Source organism: Alosa sapidissima, chromosome 16, assembly GCF_018492685.1.
Source record: "Alosa sapidissima isolate fAloSap1 chromosome 16, fAloSap1.pri, whole genome shotgun sequence".
NCBI lineage: Eukaryota > Metazoa > Chordata > Actinopteri > Clupeiformes > Clupeidae > Alosa > Alosa sapidissima.
In genome coordinates this window covers 2810371-2830066 of record NC_055972.1, presented here as the reverse complement: position 1 = coordinate 2830066, position 19696 = coordinate 2810371, and the positions used below count along the sequence as shown (strand labels likewise).

At 46.9% G+C, this 19696-nt stretch overlaps 2 protein-coding genes across 2 annotated transcripts; one reads left to right on the top strand and one right to left on the bottom strand.

Moving 5' to 3' along the window:
• Positions 1–234: 234 nt before the first annotated feature.
• hells (helicase, lymphoid specific) lies at positions 235–15187 on the top strand. The gene is made up of 23 exons (XM_042066477.1): positions 235–647; positions 1141–1238; positions 1444–1553; positions 1992–2114; positions 2762–2821; positions 2942–2966; positions 3596–3657; positions 3788–3829; positions 4060–4287; positions 4469–4651; positions 4999–5142; positions 8308–8504; positions 9154–9250; positions 9550–9711; positions 11064–11209; positions 11707–11857; positions 12480–12563; positions 12676–12795; positions 13264–13380; positions 13835–13994; positions 14104–14200; positions 14445–14521; positions 14810–15187. Exons 1-23 carry the CDS (start codon positions 640–642, stop codon positions 14899–14901), a joined length of 2583 nt encoding a protein of 860 aa, XP_041922411.1. The 5' UTR covers positions 235–639; the 3' UTR covers positions 14902–15187.
• An 802-nt stretch (positions 15188–15989) lies between these two features.
• On the bottom strand, positions 15990–19528 carry si:ch211-250c4.5 (myosin heavy chain, embryonic smooth muscle isoform). The gene is made up of 3 exons (XM_042066146.1): positions 19310–19528; positions 16657–18801; positions 15990–16484 (listed from the first exon to the last, which is right to left on the bottom strand). Exons 2-3 carry the CDS (start codon positions 18761–18763, stop codon positions 16426–16428), a joined length of 2166 nt encoding a protein of 721 aa, XP_041922080.1. The 5' UTR covers positions 18764–18801; positions 19310–19528; the 3' UTR covers positions 15990–16425.
• Positions 19529–19696: the final 168 nt, after the last annotated feature.

The following is a 19696-nucleotide window of genomic DNA, read 5'->3' as shown; positions in this document are numbered from 1 at the left end:
TACTGTGTGGGGGTTATATATTTGTATGTTTTATAATATTCGTATATATTTCATACGGTTTTGTAAAATATAAGGTATACTGTTATAGTAAAGGTATATACTTTCATTCTGACGTTCAAATTTAAACTAGAGCAAGAATTTAAATTTAAATATAGTCTATCCTCTATTGCACCCCTACATCTACAATGGTAACGACCTCAGTGGCGCGAAATCCTCGGCATTCCCACAATCTTGTACTCCTCCCAGTCCCATTGCTGTAGGGGGCACTCGTTACGTAGCCGCATGCAAACGGACTTGTGTAACTTTGTATTATTTTAAATAATTTATTCGCGAGTCTGCAACGAGGAGCTAAACCTGCGTCTTTGACACTGAATGTAAAACATTGCACGTTTTAGCTTGTAACAGGCACTGAAACTGAAACGTAGCGAACGTTGACTTAACGTGCTGTGGCGTTAGCCAATTTTGGTAACTCAGCCACTTTAAAGGGAAATGTTGTAACGTTTTGTTAAAACCAAGTGAAACCGAAGGAAAAGTTAGAAGCTAGTTGTTTTGTGTAACGGCCGTTCACCCGAACTGAAGGGAAACATTAACGTCTTGAATTCAACGTGAGACAACAAGACGTCGAAAAAACCTTTAACAATGAATGGGTAAGTCTCCTAATTTCAACCAACCACCTTACATGAACATTTTAGAGTATTATTAGACATACAACGTTAAAGATAAACTGGTCAGGCAAAAAGAAATGAACGAATTCAATGAACCACACTTTACTTTGACAGAAAGTGGTTCAAAGTACGGTAACATTGACTAAACGTATGGTGCTTTGATGCTGCCTCCCCTTTCCTAGCCAAGTTGGGTTGAATATTCACATTAAACGTTACCACATTTAACGTTACTTATTACTGGGTTTAGGTTTGCAGAGTTAATTTAGCTAGTTAGTTATCGATAATTAAGTTAGTTCAGATAACAATAATTTGTCTAAAGTTGCCTGGCGTGAACGTTGCCACCTAAGTACATTGCAGTCAGTTAACCTTCCCAGTGTTTCAGTCGTAACGTTAGAGTCACTGTCATAGTAAGAAACTTCACTTTATGTATTTTGTCGTGTTTATGATTATTGTCTTCTGTGCCACTTCATCAAAGCGTAAAGCAAGAGGCGCGAAGCGTGTCGCCTCAGTGCCCAAAGCCGAACGAGTCGGAGGAGCCGGAGGGCACCGCAATGGAGGAAACCGTCCCTGAAGGTAATATCAGCTGTGTATTGTATTGCGCCTTATAATGAGTGAAGTTGTTTCAACGAAATGGTGTAAAATGTTTTGCTTTAAATATGTACAATATGGTCATGTTGTAATACCACTTGTACTCCTCACTGTAGAATGAACTGCTAATGAATGAATGAATGAATGAATGAATGCCTTGTTTAACCCACTTTGTGTGTGTTGACCACAGCTCCTGTGAAAGTGGAGGGTGCAGAAGTTGTTATCACCAAGGAGATGGAGGAGGAGGAGAAGCTGGCCATGGAGGATGGTCAGAAGAAAGAGAAGGCCATGATGGAGGAGGTATGGAGGCCAGCAAAGCAAGCACCATCTCACCGCAGGCGACGTCCTCTAAGGGCCCGCGCTACACTGGGCCCACAACTGAAACGCTTTGTTTGTGGAGCGTAAAAACAATTCTAGAAGACTTGTCATATTTTTTTTCAAGCATAGGCGCCGCTATCACGTCTGGTGTAGCCAGTGCCATTGATTACAGTGTAATCTAATTGTTGCAGCAGACGCTGTGGATGTAGCGGTTCAGTTACGTGCCCGGGGTAGCCTTCCTGTTGGGGCGTGCTGGAGGACCCAGGCCTGATTGGGCCGGTTTTCCCTGCACTTCTGAGACATGACCGAACTTCGCTCGCACCTTCTGTTGTTACTTGTATAAACCCACTGAGGCGTTCGGCCTTGGCGCTTGTCCTCTGAGGGGTAGGAATGTAAACAGAGCACTTCTCCTTCTAACAGGCAAGACAGAACTGGGAGAAGGAGACCAAGGAGATGCGCTTCAAGAGGCTGCAGCATCTTCTCGACAAGAGCAACATCTACGCCAAGTTCCTGCTAACCAAGATGGAACAGCAGCAACAAGAAGTAGGTGTTCTTCCCAGAATAGTATTGCAATAACCGACATAAACAGAATGTACATGTTCTTCCCAGAATAGTACTGCAATAACCGACAAAATGTACATATTTCTTGGTCAGATATTTGCATTTTCAGGTTTTATGCATTGTTGCATAATCCATTACACACACTCACAAGGAAGCCCCATGACATGAGGTCACCTACTGACCAGGAGGCACATCTGTGTGTGAAATTTTAATTATCTGGTCTATGTAGGAGATAACAGGCCAATCTAAATGGCTCTACTAACAAGAGGCATATTTGGCTGGTGTGTGCTCTCTGCTGTTGTGCATATGTAGGATTGACTGGATGCCTAGTTTTAAGAGGAATGTGCTCACTGCGGGGTGAGTGTTTTAATTGCTCCAATCTGTAACCCCCCTACAGAGGCGGGTGGCGTACAGCTTTGACTTCAAATTACCTCCCATTTTTAGCTCCACTAATGGCTTTAATTAGAGGTGGAATTTCAGTGTTCAGGAAGACTTTTTAAAAACATTCTTTCTTTTATTATTCCTTCCCAAAGCCCTGCGGGTGTATGTTACTTGATATTGTTGTGCGACTTTGTTAAGAAGAAGGAATGAATAACCATTATTTAACATGCGTGATTTATGTAAAACAGGAGAAACTCCGCAACGACAAGCTGGAGAAGAAATCCCAGTCTCAGACATCAAAGGAGAAGGTAATGTTATAGCCACAAGCTCTGAGCCCTCGACGCAAACACTAATGCAGCCGATGTCTTTCTAAGTGATTCCCTCTCAAGCTCCCATATAAATAATTCTGTTTGTATTTGTTTCAACAGGGCAAAGATAAAAAGACAGACAAAGGTAAGGCCCTTGCAGTAATTTAAACACTCCTTACTAACATGCATTCTAGACTAACTCCTTACTAACATGCATTCTGGACTAGCTCCTTACTAACATGCGTTCGTTCTGGATTAGCCCCTAGCTAACATACGTTCTGGATTAGCTCCTAGCTAACATACGTTCTGGATTAGCTCCTTACTAACATGCGTTCTGGATTAGCTCCTTACTAACATGCGTTCTGGATTAGCTCCTTACTAACATGCGTTCTGAACTAGCTCCTTACTAACATACAACTTGTTGGAGTCTGAGTATTAAAAAGCCAGATATCTTCTTTCTTCCGCTCTGAGTATTAAAAAGCCAGATATCTTCTTTCTTCCGCTCTGAGTATTAAAAAGCCAGACGTCTTCTTTCTTCCGCTCTGAGTATTAAAAAGCCAGACGTCTGCTCTCTTCCGCTCTGAGTATTAAAAAGCCAGACGTCTTCTTTCTTCCGCTCTGAGTATTAAAAAGCCAGACGTCTTCTCTCTTCCGCTCTGAGTATTAAAAAGCCAGACGTCTACTCTCTTCCGCTCCGAGTATTAAAAAGCCAGACGTCTGCTCTCTTCCGCTCCGAGTATTAAAAAGTCAGACGTCTTCTCTCTTCTGTTCTAGTGGAGCGAAAGAAGCGTGAAAGGGATGACGACTACAAAATAGCTGATGTGATGTCCAAAGAGGTAAGAGTTCTGTACGACTGGATACTAATGGCCATGCCTTGCAACACAGATGCTTTTAGTTGTTTATTTGGTTTTAGTTGTTTATTTGGTTATTTGGTCTCATTAATTTGTGCTATTTCTTTTGTTTTAGGAAATCATGTCCAAGGCCAAAAAGGCCAAGGTTGAGGAGGAGGTAACTACACTGTACATGAACGTTAATTGAGTCATGGCTCCATGGCTTTGAGTCTTGTAGATCTGTAAATTACCCCGCTGTAAACGTCTTAAAGATCTGTAAATTATCCCGCTGTTATGGCTGCAGTGCCGGTTGCATCCTAGGAGACTGTAGCAGCTCTCTGTTAGGTACCACATCCTGTTGAGGGGGCACACCTGGGAGATTTACAACCCCTCGTTTCCTGTCTGCAGGAAGTGCCAACCACAGGGCGTAAGCTGGAGGCAGAGGACATCGAGAAGCTGAGTGACTCGAACGCCGAGATCAAGAACCGCCTGTCGGAGGTGGTGCGCGACAACGCCAAACGCCTCCTGGACCCCGATCGGCGGGTCAACGGGCAGCCTGTGCCCGCTCAGCAGCCCAAGCTCTTCACTGGCGGAGTGATGAGGTGGTACCAGGTGGAGGGCATCGAGTGGCTCAGGGTGGGTACCACCTCACACACATATCCCTTACATTTTATTTTCATTTGATATTGAACTTCTTTGATAATATAACTAATATGGATTAAATATGATTCTATATACAGTATTAATTAGAAATTGAGATACATTGAAGTGTGTGTGTTTGTTTGTGTGTGTGTGTGTGTGTGTGTTGTGTGTGCAGATGCTGTGGGAGAACGGCATCAACGGGATCCTGGCGGACGAGATGGGCCTGGGCAAGACAATCCAGTGCATCGGGCACGTGGCCATGATGCTGGAGCGGAAGGTGCTCGGGCCGTTCCTCGTGGTCGCCCCACTCTCCACCGTGCCCAACTGGATCGCCGAGTTCAAGAGGTTCGCTCCTGATGTGAGTACAAACAATCATTTGTTCTCTATTATTTATTTGTTTGTTTGTTTATTAGATTTTTGCAGATGCAGTATTGCTATTAAGACAGACTGGTGGTCGACCATTTTCACAATATTAGATAAAGCCGTTTAGTTGATGGTGAAGTTTCTTGAAGGCATGTGAAGTTATGAATAGCATTATAAACAGCTCCAAACCGGCCTGAGGTAGAAAGGGGATCAATGTGTACAAGTTACCTGTATCCCTGGATTTAAGTTGGAAATGGCACAGTTGTATTGTAACCATAGTTAACCTGTGTGTGCATGCATGGATGTTGTGTTAATGTGTGTGTTGTTCTTGGTTCTGCACAGTTGAGTGTGATTCTCTACCATGGGCCGCAGAAAGAGCGTGACGACCTCCTCAAGACGATGCGTAAGCCGCAGGGCCCGCTGAAGATGCTCCCTGTGGTCATCACCTCCTTTGAGATAGCCATGATCGACCGCAGGAAGCTCCAGGTACTGCAACAAGATAGCACACGCACACACATAAAAGCACACGCACACACATAAAAGCACACGCACACACATAAACGCACACACATAAACGCACACACATATGTGATTTAATGGTGTATTTCTAAATATGTGGATGTATAGTGACCTGACAGGAACATTACACTTCACAGTAGTTTAGGCTGCTGCGTTTTGTTTGCTTTAAAACGTGTTCCAAAACCCTAGCTGCCAAAACAATCAACTGATGATCTGAGGGGTATTTCACAAAGGCAGAATTAAGACATCCAAGATAAGTGAGAAAGCGAGGTTTGACATAGCGTTGTCTGGTCATCCTAGCTAAACTCGTTTCACTAACGCCAATCCAAGATGAGTAGGAGCAACTATGTCAAGCCAGGTGTAATTCAGGATGTGTGCGCGTTCTCGTTTCTGCTCCAAAATGCCCACGGTTGGAATAAAAAAGACGCGGAAAATAGCATCATTCACACAAAGTGAACAACCGCTTTTGATATATTACATTACATTACATTACATTACATTTGGCTGACGCATTTTTAGCCAAAGCGACTAACAACATGGTAAACAGTTTAAGTTTTAGAGCAATTCTCAACAATTTTAGGACAATTTAAAAACATTAGAGTACAGTAAGAATAAGTGCATCAGTGAGTGCTGTTTTTAACAGTTACTTGTCAGTTTAAGACGGCTGGTGAGTGCTAGGATCTGTAAGACTTGTTGTAAGTGTTGCTATGAGAGGAGATGTTCTCTAAAGAGCTGGGTCTTCAGGAGTTTTTTGAAAATGGAGAAGGATATCCCTGCCCTTGTAGGAACTGGCAGTTCCACCAACGAGGAACAACAGATGAGAAAAGTTTGGATTGGCTTGAGCATACCGGTGGTAGAGCTAGACGTCGTTCGTCTGAGGAGCGCAGCGGTCTGGAGGTAGCGTATGTCTGTATGAGGGCATTCAAGTAGGTGGGAGCAGAACCGGAGACTACTTTGTAGGCAAGCGTTAGAGCCTTGAATTTGATGCGGGCCGCCATAGGTAGCCAGTGTAGCTGGATGAGCAGCGGGGTAACGTGCCCTTTTGGGTTGGTTGTAGACCAGGCGCGCCGCCGCGTTCTGGATCATCTGAAGTGGTTTCACTGCGCAGGCTGGGAGACCTGTCAGGAGGGCATTGCAGTAGTCGAGTCGTGAGATGACTATTGCCTGAACCAGAAGTTGGGTAGCATCTTGAGTCAAGTAAGTCCTGATTTTCCGTATGTTGTAGAGTGCGAAACGGCATGACCGGGCGACTGAGGCAACATGATCTGAGAAGTTTAGTTGGTTGTCGAGAACAACTCCTAGATTTCTTGCAGTCCTGGTGATGGTGGTGGTGGTGGTAGGTGAAACAGACAGGGAGTCAAATTTGATGTTGATGTCGTGGTGTATGGTAGGTTTAGCTGGGAGGACCAGCAGTTCAGTCTTTGAGAGGTTCAGCTGGAGGTGGTGTGCCTTCATCCATGTAGCTATGTCTGAGAGGCAATCCGAGATCCGTGCTGAAACCAAGGGGTCATCAGGTGGAAAGGACAGATAGAGCTGTGTGTCGTCTGCATAGCAGTGGTATGAGAAGCCATGCGAACAGATAATCTGTCCCAAGGAGGTGGTGTAGATAGCAAAGAGAAGGGGGCCCAGCACTGAGCCCTGGGGGACCCCTGTGGTGAGATGGTGAGGTGCAGATAGCTGACCAAGCCATGATGCGTTAAACGAGCGTCCTGTGAAGTAGGATTCAAACCAGGAGAGAGCAGAACCGGAGATTCCCATGTTAGCGAGTATAGAGAGAAGGATGCGGTGATTAACCGCATCCTTCTATAGACTAACAATGAAGTAAAGTTGTTCTTTTTGGAATGGGGAATCATGGCTATTTCTGTAAAACAGCGGGAGTAGGCGTGGTAGACCAACTGAATGCAAATTTACGTATGCACCCACGTGTGAGTGCTTTCTTGTCTCGGCACGCAACGTCATTAAGAAAGCGCTTGCCTCTGCAAAGATGCACATAGTATGATATACCTTAATATTATATTTGAAAATACCTCCGAGAACTTGCCCCTCCACTTCCAATCAACTACAGTAGGCTATTTATCAAACGCCTATCAATAAAATAAGCAAACAAAGAGTACCTAGGCCTATGTTAATAATTATAAGGCTATCACTTTAAAATAATAACTATATGGTAGTAGGCAGACAATCTGTTTTGTTTTGCGAGCAAATACATTTAGCAAATAGTTTATAAATGGAATAAAGCTCCTTAAAAATTAGCACGGAGGTCTGATGTGAATGACAGCTAGCTGAACCAATAAGACGACATAATTACCATTAGAATTAACTTAGCTTGGCTGTTAGCCTGGTCGGGACCAGGTTAGGTGCAGAGAATAAATCCCCATGGAGATGTGCCATCTCTTTTGTGAAACCAAGTCAAGGCTAAATTCATCCAGGATAACCTAAAAATCCTAGCTTAATCCCTTATCTAGGTTTTGTGAAATACCCCTCTGTTCACAGTGCCCGTTTGTGTTCACCTGGTTTATCTGTGGACACGCATTTGTGCTTATTGGAGATGCCATTCAAAAGTTGTTGTTTAGCCATGTATGAAATATCTAACTTTTGTAATCCTTTTGGTGAATTTATGGTTCTGGCAAATTGTGGTATATAGAAGGTTGTATTTAATGTACCACTGGTATCTGAAGGCTGGTTGTTCGTGCTGTGTAATGATCTGTCAGTGGGAATTGAACCCACAACTTTTCTGCTGTGTGCTCGCCCTGTTCCAAAGCCACTACGTTACCACCGCCAATGGCGCTCAAAATTAACGATGTCCCAACGTCCCGGGAACCATAAAATGCTTCCGGGACACAATAGAATGATGTCTGGGACAGTAGAAAAAATGGCAAAGCAAATTTCAAAACACTCATGCTGTGTACTGGTCGGTCTCACCTTGTGTTGTGTTGTGTCCAGCTCATGCTGTGTACTGGTCGGTCTCACCTTGTGTTGTGTTGTGTCCAGCTCATGCTGTGTACTGACTCATCGGTCTCACCTTGTGTTGTGTCCAGCTCATGCTGTGTACTTACTCGTCGGTCTCACCTTGTGTTGTGTCCAGCTCATGCTGTGTACTTACTCGTCGGTCTCACCTTGTGTGTTGTCTAGCGTTTCCAGTGGAAGTTCCTGATCGTGGACGAGGGCCACCGCATTAAGAACCTGAACTGCCGTCTGGTGCGTGAGCTCAAGATGCTGAGCACAGACAACAAGCTGCTGCTCACGGGCACGCCGCTGCAGAACAACCTGGCCGAGCTCTGGTCACTCCTCAACTTCCTGCTGCCCGACGTCTTCGACGACCTCAAGAGGTCAGGGTTCGCCGCCTCTAGAGGCAGGTTTAGAGAGCGGGGGGTTAAGGGCTTCAGCTGGTCCACATCGCCGTATCATTGGGGTGTGGTAGGTACATAGGCCTGTTTGCAGGCTTGGGTCAGATTAGTTTGAAATGTAATCCATTACTGATCACAGATTACATGGCAATTTTGGTAATCAGTAACATAATCAATAGGATTACCCAAAACATGTAACGTAATATGGTTACTTTTAGGATAACTTTTTACACAACATACACTTTCTTAATTTCCAAGGTCTTTAATTCAGATGTGTACAACTGGAACGTTGTTTTGTGCGTTTTGTAATCTGATTTCATAATCCAGATTACGTGTAATCCCTTACTACCCAATCCTGCCCGTTTGTCTTGTTTCAGTGGATTTATACAGCATTGCTTAGTGTGTTTTCATTTGAAAACTTAACAATTTATTTCCACTTAGAGTTGTTATTTTTGCTATTGTAAAGTAGGTTTGTATTCAGTGGTGTCCAGAGCATGTTACTGCGATGCAATTAGCATTTTGAGGGCATATTCAGCAGCTTGAATGCTGTAATCGGATGGGTTTATTAATGAGTTCTTCAGCATGGCCCACAGATGTGTTTTCATTAAGTTTGATTTGTTTGTGTGTGCAGCTTTGAGTCCTGGTTTGACCTTGACCGCATCAGTGAAGAGGCAGAGAATATTGTGGCCAAGGAGCGCGAGGAGAACATCCTTCACATGCTTCATCAGGTGACCACACACACACACATACACACAGAGAGAGAATGCAGAGAAAATTGTACTGTGAAAGCGTAATAAACTGAGACTGTAACAAACTGGACATGCGTCAAGATAGACCTGTTACAGAATCACAGTGAACATGCAATTGTTCAGACACACACTAATACGTTTACACACTTGTAATGAACACGCTAATATTATTAATAAATTGTAATACTACCTTCTGAGTACTCTATACTGTTCCTACTGAGTACTCTATACTGTTCCTACTGAGTACTCTAGAATGTTGCATGTGTGGTTCTGTTCAGATCCTGACGCCGTTCCTACTGAGGCGTCTCAAGTCGGACGTGACGCTGGAGGTCCCGCCCAAGAGGGAGATCCTGGTGTACGCCCCCCTCACCCCCAAACAGGAGACGCTCTACTCCGCCATCGTCAACAAGACCATCGCCAAGATGCTGGGACAGGACAAGGTAAGCCGCTATGCCGTGTGTGTGTGTTTTTGTTTGTGTGTGTTTGCGCAGAAGGCATCCTGCTCATTTTCTGTCTGTGTGTGTGTTTGTGTGTGTTTGCGCAGATATGCCGTAAAGGCATCCTGCTCATTTTCAGCACATTTACATTTAGTGTTTTATCCAAAGCAACTTACAACAATAAAGGCCCAATTAAGCTACAGTCGAGGTACAATAAAGGCACAATTAGTTAGTTAGATAGATAGATAGATAGATAGATAGATAGATAGATAGATAGATAGATAGATAGATAGATAGATACTATACAAACACACCGCCGCCGACTTGAGTTTCCAAAGAAGCTCTGGTCGCCCTGTCAAGGACGCTTGTCAAAAAAGTCCAGGGAAGCTTTGGACGCTTTGGCCGCTCTGACGTGACCGCATGTTACGTTCCATCATGTTCAATCTTAATACTTTATTCTATTCGATTGGTTGTTGGTCGCTGAACCACGTCATAGCTCATTACCATAAAGTTGACTTACTTTCAACTTTCTGCTTGACGCTCAAGTTGCTCAAGACGCCCAAAACGTGACGCCGACGGATTTGCCGCTTCTGGCAGCTGAGAGAAGCCGGTTTCCATTGAAAATGAATGACTTCCTGAATCTTTGGAAGCTCAAGTCGCCGGCGGTGTGTACGTACAGATAGATAGATAGATAGATAGATAGATAGATAGATAGATACACTTAATTGATCCCCAAGGGGAAATTCAAGCAAATTAAGCTATAATCGAGGTACAATAAAAGCAAATTAAGCTACAATCAATGAATGTACATTCAAAGTACAATCAAGGTGCAGTGCCTCTAGTGTAGGACATTGTCAGTGCAGCAATAAGTGCTACTCGCGTGGAATAGATGGAGTTCAAGCGACGTCAGAGGAGGGAGAAGGGAAGCACAGAGGCTGACCGTCGAGTCCCAGGCTCGTGAAGCACAGGGGCTGACCGTCGAGTCCCAGGCTCGTGAAGCATTGGGCAAAATATGGAGAAGGGGCTGTGTTTGATACACTGGCACATCTTGAATGTTGTTGATTCATTTGTTCAGGGATCTTATATTATCCTGCTTTAATATTTTTTGTGTGTAGCTTGCAGCATATTTATCCACAAGGCACTTGCTGTGTGTGATTAGAGATTTCATGAGCGTTAATAAGCCTGAATTCATGACCCATAAGGCCCCGGTCTTCACTAATCCAGTACAGATGGTCAGCAGCAATTATGAAACTGCACACTTGTCATAACTACTGGTGGTAGAAAACCTCTAGGGTATGTGCCACCGGATTAACATGCTTGCTTTAGGATTAAGTGTGTGTGTGTGTGTGTGTTAGGAAGAGGAGGCCCCTGCAGTGCTGAGCTCCACGGGGAGGTCTAAGCGAAGGTCCAGAAGGGAGGTGGACTACACTGAGCGGGAGGGAGAGCTGCCTGATGACCTGGAGAAACACCTGGAGAAGATCCAGAAGGAGATGGAACTGAGGTCTGCACTACACACACACTCACACCCTACTTGCAAAACACATCAATTCAACACGCACGCTACTCCCTCCACACACACACACACACCCACACACACCCCCTACTCCCACACACAACACATCAACTCAACACACACTACACGTCTCTCCCCATAGGGAATTTGGGATTGGTCATACCGGGCCAGAAAGAAAGATGCCAAATGAGGCATTTGCTTTTTATATGTCTTTCTAAAAATGGGCTCCTTCCCCCTCCCCCTCTCTCCCTCCCCCTCTCTCTCTCCCTCCCCCTCTCTCTCTCCCTCCCCCTCCCCCTCTCTCTCTCCCTCCCCCCCTCTCTCTCCCTCCCCCTCTCTCTCCCTCCCCCTCCCCCTCTCCCTCTCCCTCCCCCTCCCCCTCTCTCTCTCCCTCCCCCTCTCTCTCTCCCTCTCTCTCTCCCTCCCCCTCTCTCTCCCTCCCCCTCTCTCTCCCTCCACCTCTCTCTCCCCCCCTCTCTCTTCAGAAGCACTCCAGTGGTGGACGTGAAGCTGCAGAAGTCTCTGGACGTGCAGATCAACCTGAAGCTGCAGAACATCCTCATGCTACTCAGGAAGTGCTGCAACCACCCATACCTCATCGAGTACCCCCTGGACCCCGCCACCGGGGAGTTCAAGGTCTGCGCCGCCCCCACGCCAAACTCACACTATTACATATATATGTATTATATAGAGTTTGGTTCCAAAGTGCTATATCTCCGATTTTAAAAACGCTAAAAAGTCAGGCTATTTAACTGTGTATTTCAGGTAATATCAATCAAATTGCAGTTGTGGTGTTTTAATTGAGTAAAGAGAAATCGAACAACAATAAATCCAATAACTATGCCCAATTACATTTCTATTGAAATTACTTGGGAAACAAAATGTAAAAAAACATATTTATGAAAATGTATTAAAGTGAGTTTTCATTTTGGCGTTTTGGAACCAAACTGTTCATATTATGCCGATACCCCAGGTGCTGTGTGTGTGTGTGTGTGTGTGTGTGTGTGTGTGTGTGTGTGTGTGTGTGAGAGAGAGAGAGACCAGGTGCTGGTTGTGTGTGTGTGAGAGAGAGAGACCAGGTGCTGGTTGTGTGTGTGTGTGTGTGTGAGAGAGAGACCAGGTGCTGGTTGTGTGTGTGTGTGTGTGTGAGAGAGAGACCAGGTGCTGGTTGTGTGTGTGTGAGGGAGACCAGGTGCTGGTCGGTGCCATGTGCTGCTGATGGATATAGAGTGGAACGTTTGTTTATTTTGTTTTGTAGGTCGATGAACAGCTAATTGAAACATCGGGTAAATTTCTGATTTTGGACAGAATGCTTCCGGAACTGAAGAAGAGGGGGCATAAGGTCAGAACAACACACACACACACACACACACACACACACACTTTTACATAGATCGTCTATCATCTTTGTCATATGAGACTTCCCTTGATGTTGGTGTGTTCTGCTGCTCCAGGTGTTGCTGTTCAGTCAGATGACGACCATCTTGGACATCCTGATGGACTACTGTTACCTGCGCGGCTACGACTTCAGCAGGCTGGACGGCAGCATGTCGTACACCGACAGAGATGAGAACGTGAGTTAGCATGCATGAACGCTAAAAGAGATGAGAATGGGAGTTAGTGTGCATGATCGCTAAAAGAGATGAGAATGGGAGTTAGTATGCATGATCGCTAAAAGGGGAAGATCCTATGGTTTTGCTAGGTGTGGTGTCCATGGATGTCAATGAGCTGAATGTGGCTTTGTTACCGTAATTTCCCAACTATTAGCCGCGTCTTGTACATTGATTTTGCAAAACAATTTCAGCTATGAGGTTAATACACAGAGGCAGTTAATATGGTATTAATATGTTTTTTTTTCTTTTAACTTGCATAAAACACTCTCCTGCGGCTTATACTCAATGCGGCTAATGTGTGTGTGTGCGTGCGTGCAGAATAATAAGTTGTCTAACGATCACAAGGTGTGTGTGTGATCCTGGTGTATATGTTTGCAGACTAAGAAGTTCTCTAATAATCCCTGTGTGTGTGTGTGTGTTTGTGTGTAGATGAAGAAGTTCTCTAACGATCCCGAGGTGTTCCTGTTCCTTCTGAGTACACGGGCAGGAGGCCTGGGCATCAACCTGACCGCCGCTGACACGGTCATCATCTTCGACAGCGACTGGGTGAGTGTGTGTGTGTGAGAGAGAAAGATTGTCTTTAATAATCCACTTGCATCAAAATGGTCCCAAAAGGTCATTAGTGTTTTTAATGTGTTAAGGGCAAGTGTATGTGTGTGTGTTTCATTAGTCGCTAAAGCCGAGTAGTTTGTTAGTTAGTTGTGTTTTTAATGTGTTAAGGGCAAGTGTATGTGTGTGTGTTTCATTAGTCGCTAAAGCCGAATAGTTTGTTAGTTAGTTGTGTTTTTAATGTGTTAAGGGCAAGTGTATGTGTGTGTGTTTCATTAGTCGCTAAAGCCGAATAGTTTGTTAGTTAGTTGTGTTTTTAATGTGTTAAGGGCAAGTGTATGTGTGTGTGTTTCATTAGTCGCTAAAGCCGAATAGTTTGTTAGTTAGTTGTGTTTTTTGTGTTTTTTGCTCATTTCTGCTTTTTAAACATGTGTTTTTTTTTCCTTCCCAGAATCCCCAGGCGGACCTGCAGGCTCAGGACCGCTGCCACCGGATTGGCCAAACCAAGCCTGTGCTGGTGTTCCGCCTCGTCACAGCAAACACCGTGGACCAGAGGATCGTGGAGCGCGCCGCCGCCAAGAGGAAGCTGGAGAAGATGGTCATTCACAAGAGTACATCATTTTTATTTCCATCCCTGCAAAGTAGAACTGTAATAATAAAAATATACTTTAATATAGTTCAGACGTGTGATTGACGTGTGATCTCTCTCGTCTCCTTCAGATAAGTTCAAGGGTCGTGCGGCGGACCTAAAGCAGACCAAGAGCGCTGTGAACGAGTCGGAGCTCATGGAGCTGCTCAAGTCCCGAGACTACGAGAAGTACGTCCGCACCAATACACACACACACACACACACACAATCTCTCTCCCTCTCAACGCCTCCGTCACACCTGTGATGATGAACTGTTGATTTCATGGCTTTCTAGTCACACTGTTGTGTTGTTGCACCCAGGGTGCCACTAGGGGGAGCCACAAGGCAAAGAGTGGTAGTGTTTTTGTTTGATTGGGCAGGGTTAGATCCGTGTGTGTGTGTACACTTTCACTAAGTGTCCTTGTGTTTACAGGGCAGTAAAAAGCACTAAAGGGAAGGTGATCAGCGATAAGGACCTGGCGTTCCTGTTGGACCGCAGCGATCTGCTTGGTAGGTGAAGCGATTACATACCAAAGTACACAAACAGAGCGGTCAGCCACACACGCTTGTGTACTACTGGCAAAGAGACAAGTGCGCGCCGTTGCAATGTTGAAAATAACTTAATTGTTAAAAGTGATGTTTCAAACGTCATGGTGTAAGTCTTTAGTCTAAAAACATAACAGCAGCAGTGGGGTGGTTTTTGCTGCAGGCAGCTAGTAAAGACAACAGCTGTGTGTGCGTGTGGGGCTTTGTGCTCAGTATGTGATTGTGGTGTGTGTGTGCGTGCGTGCGTTCCAGATCAAGCGAAGAAGCAGAGCCGCAAGCAGGAGAAGGATGGAGTGTTCCGCGTGGTGGAGGACAGACAGGAAGCAGGGATCACGCTGAGCTAAGGCTCCGGTTCCGTTCGACCCGACCCAGGAAAGCCACGGACCCCACCTCACCGGTGCCTGGGGCCCACCTACAGTTCTGTTCCCAGCCGGAGCTGGATCCGATACAACTCACCTTAAGCTGACCCCTCTCTCGGCCGTGTACAAAGTAGACAGGTCTACATACTAGTGACCTTAGGGTGACTCTCTGCACTTTCCCTTTTTATATGTCTGTACTACTAGAAAGCTTTTTTGTTTTGCTTCTGACTTTGACCATGACTGACTGTTAATAAAAATAAGTGTTCCAAAAGAAAGCTCTCCTTGAATTGTTCTACTTTACACCCCCCCCCCCCCCCAAATGTTGATGTCATGTGTCAAAAGCATATTATGTGATTCAAAAATGTTTTTGGTAGGTTGATCTTTATTTCATTGTTCACTATATATGTATATATTTTAAAAAATCAAAGTAACAGTGTGGTAGAGGGTGTAGGATGCCAACAGGAAACTAGTGCCGTGTTAAACAATCGCAGCTGGTTGCGTGTGCCTATCTGTTTAACCATCGCCATCACTGCAGCTATTGGTTGTGTTAAAAGCACTGCTCGGTCATATAAAGCCCGCCCCATGCCGTTAGAAGTTAGAATGTTAGAAGTGGTTGTCAATGGCCTCCTTACCAGACTGGCCTGCAAAGTGAATTCAAATGTGCTGCTAGTAACAGGTTTGTCTGGGATTTCCCAGGCTGGTGTTCCACAGATCCTAACAGGAAATGAGCACCACCTTTTGCAAGGTGGCTGTTTGGAACATTAGGCATGTTGATGTGTCTTCTAGTGAAAAACTAGCTTGCTTAAAACAATTGTAAAAGATTAACAACAATATGTAAATTTAAACGTCTGACTCTAATCAACTGGGACAGTGTGTTCACTTGTCATTTAAGAACCTTACAGCAGTTCTGTGATAGAATTCATCAGCATTCCATCATCAACGCTTGGAATCTTATGGACCTTTTCAGGCGAGTTCCATTATCAGCATCATAGTTGGCCCCACAAGACTTCCGTTTTAACATTCCATATATGTGTATATAATATGTTATCTTAATGCAGAGGAAGTAGATTGGGAACCAAATAGAATGTTCAAGCATTGTTTTTGTTTTTATTGTTGAAAGGGTCTATATAAAGGGTCCACTGCACAGCCAAATAAGGGCATTTCCTCAAAGACCAGAACATGATGAACTTGTCATGTGAAGTGGATTAAATGCCATCACATTTAACCAACATATTCACACCATATTTCAGGAGATATGGAACATGGTAACATGGTAACATATGGAACATGGTAACATGAGGAACATGGGAACATGGGAACATGGTAACATGAGGAACATGGTAACATGGTAACATGAGGAACATGGTAACATGAGGAACATGGTCGCCTTCATCTTTAGCCCCCTTTTCTCTCTCCATTCCTGAAATGTCAGGGGTTTTTGGGCCCCAACAAACCATCCGCCCCATCCTTCGAGGTAATACCCCCCCGTGACCCGATGGAATGTGCTGCTCAGCTCTTCCTTGAGACCAGTTCTTCTGCCTGTAGTTTCTTCCTTATCTGCATAATAACTGAGAGAGTTGTGGAACACCATTACCAGCCAGGAACGCAAGTCACAGCGTAAATAACATTTCAAATTCTGAGCTACTGAGGGAAGAAGTTGATGCGTGTGTGTGTGTCCATGTGTGAATATGAGTGTACTCACCATCCTGTGTGGCCATGTGTGAATATGAGTGTACTCACCATCCTGTGTGGCCACTGAGCCCGTGGCACTCGTGTGCTCTAGGTCACTTTGTTGCGCGCTGGCCTGACGCACGGGGGCCATTTCGCCCGCGCTCATCGGCTCGTCCTGCTCCAGCTGAGCCATCCTCTGTGCGATGCGGTCGCTAAGGGCGACGTAGTCCTGCCTCAGGACCTCCATCTCCGCCAGCAGCAGCAGTCGCTCGTTCTCCAGCGTCCCGACGGCGTCCCTCAGCCTCTCCGCTCTCCCTGCCTCCCGCCGCAACGCCTCCGCCTCCTCCCTCAGCTCCGCTTTGTCCTGCTTCAGGTCGGACACGAGCTTGACCAGCGCGCCGGCCTCTCTCCGCAGGCTTTCCTCGCGCTCGACGCAGCCCTTGTGCTCCTCCTGCAGGCGTAGCACCTCCACGCGCTGCCGGTTGTGACGCGACTCGGCCTCCTGCTTCAGGGCCTCCGCCTGGTCCATCACGGCCTGCCTCTCCACGCCGCTCTCCTCCAGCTTGGTGTGCAGGCTCCTCACCGTGTCCTGCAGCTCCCCCAGCGTCTTCAGGCTGGCCTCCCTCTCCTGGTCACTGGAGCGGACTGATTTGGCCAGCCTCTTGCTTTCCCTCTGGCTTTTACCGAGCTGCTGCGTCAGTCGCCCGACCGCGCTCCTCAGCGCCGAGGCCTCCTCCTCGAGAGCGAGCTTCTCCCTGACCACCCCCTCGCGCCACTCTTGCGCCCGCTGCAGCTTCCTCCTGGAGTCCTCGAGCTCCGCCAGCGCAGCGTCTCGCTCCTCGAGCTCTCGCTTCGTCTCCTCGAGCTCTCGCTTCTGTTTGGCCTCGAGCTCTCGCTTCTGTTTGGCCTCGAGCTCTCGCTTCGTCTCCTCGAGCTCTCGCTTCGTCTCCTCGAGCTCTCGCTTCGTCTCCTCGAGCTCTCGCTTCGTCTCCTCGAGCCTCCTCTGAATCTGCTCCTTGTCTTTGACCTCCCCCTGGAGCCTCCTCTTGGCGGCGGTCGCGCGCTTCCTCAGACGAGCGTACTTCTCCAGCAGGGCCCGCAGCTGACCAGCCAGGCTCTCGTTGCCGCTCTCCGTCAGGGACAGCTTGGACTTCAGCACCTCGCAGACCCTCTCGAACCCGGCCGCCAGCTGGGCGCTCCTCCCCTGTTCCATCCTCAGCATCTCCTGAAGCCGGATCCCCTCGGCCTCCCTCAGCTTCACCAGGCTGCTGACCTCCAGTGCGTCCTGTTGTTTCATCAGCAGAAATTGAACTGCACGGTTTGTTTGCTTGTCTCTCTGCTGCAGCAGGACTTCCACTTCCCGCTGCTGCGCCCGCACGTCCCCCTGCTGCTGCTGCTGTGCCCGCACGTCTCCCTGCTGCTGCTGCGCCCGCACGTCTCCCTGCTGCTGCTGCGCCCGCACGTCTCCCTGCTGCTGCTGCTGCGCCCGCACGTCTCCCTGCTGCTGCTGCTGCGCCCGCACGTCTCCCTGCTGCTTCTCCTTCGCTGCCTTGAGAGAAGCTCTGCGCTTGCTTGCTGAAAACCACCTCAAGTTAGCGGTGCTGGTCCGCGTCTGCTCTTCCTCTGATTGTCCGTCACCACACAGGACCTGAGGTGCCATCAGACGGGCGGCCAGGTGGTCTCCGTCTCCATCAGCAGGCCGCAGGGATGAAGCAGGACTGAGGCAGCGCCTGCTGCCCTCGCCCTGTAGATCGGACTCTGCCGAGGGGCTGCGGTTGTCCTGCCAGGGGGCCTCCCAGTCTGGGCCTCTGGTGCTCTGAGAGCAGGCCCCAGGCCACTCGGCCTCTCCAGTGCTGCTGCAGGCCTCTTTCTGCAGTCTCTCCGACACGCCCAGGAGGTGATGCAGCAGCTCCAGGGTCTCCTGAGAGGAGGTCCTACCCAGGATGCCGCAGGGCTTGAAGGATGCGGCCAGATCAGGTTTAAGCTGTCGGCATGCAGCTTGGCGCTCCATAGAAGCTCCATGGCAGAGCAAGGACTTGCACGTGGCGGCAGGGTGGCCAGGCATACTCGGGCAGAACAACCCAGCCCTCTGGTACATGTGGAGGCCCTCCAGGCACAGGTGCATGCTGGGAAGGAGAAGGTTGGAGTTCAGGAGCTCCCCAAGGTCAGAGTTCATTTCCTTCCTTCCTGTTCTCTTGCAAGCGTTTAGAAAAGCTGCATCTAGAAAAATACAAAAATCATGAGCTCATGGTATTATTTCCTTATCCCAAAAAACATACACAGTATTTCCATATCCCAACAACATACACAGCATTTCCATATCAACTGCACCCTGTCCAACACAACCAATCACCACGGTCAGCACACCCCATGAAAATGACCTAAAGCTGAGCTCCGAGTGATCTCTTGAATCTCCCCTTGGGGATCAATAAAGTATCTATCTATCTATCATCTATCCATGTGGTTATTTAGGAGACAGCAGAGCATCAGCTTTACTGCAACCATAGGAATTCAGCATACAAATACTCTTGAGGATGACCCGAGGCCATAAAATTGTACACCACTGTAATAATTCCCAAAACACATCAAAGCAGAGTTTCCTTCAGAATATTTAGATCTCTAATCTCTAGAAACAGTAAAGTGAAAAGCGGAGTTTGATTAAGAATATCTAATCTCTAGATACATTAGTAAAAAGAGAGGAAACGATTCCGTCTGGTCTCACCTTCCTTGCCTTCTGTCCACAGCGTCCCCAAAACTAAACTGCTCCGCCTGTAACGGCCGGCTGCTGTGCGTCCGGCACCCCATTGTTCTGAGCGTTTAAAACAGCCGTCTCCATAGCGACGGAGAGCCGCGCAGGGGACTACCCAGAGAGGTGAAAGTGGAGAGAGCCGTTATAAACAGCACAAGAGGCCTTTCATCCACTGGAGACTTCGCTCAGCTCCGACACACACACACACACACACACACGCCTGGAAGAGTCCGGTTTCAACATTTACTGCACAAACACACCAAAACCTCTCCAGTATGGCCACTGTCTATGCAGAGAAGAGCCAGATTCAGGTCATTGGGCTGAAAATTCATTTTGGGACGTCCAGGCTTTGTGACGAGT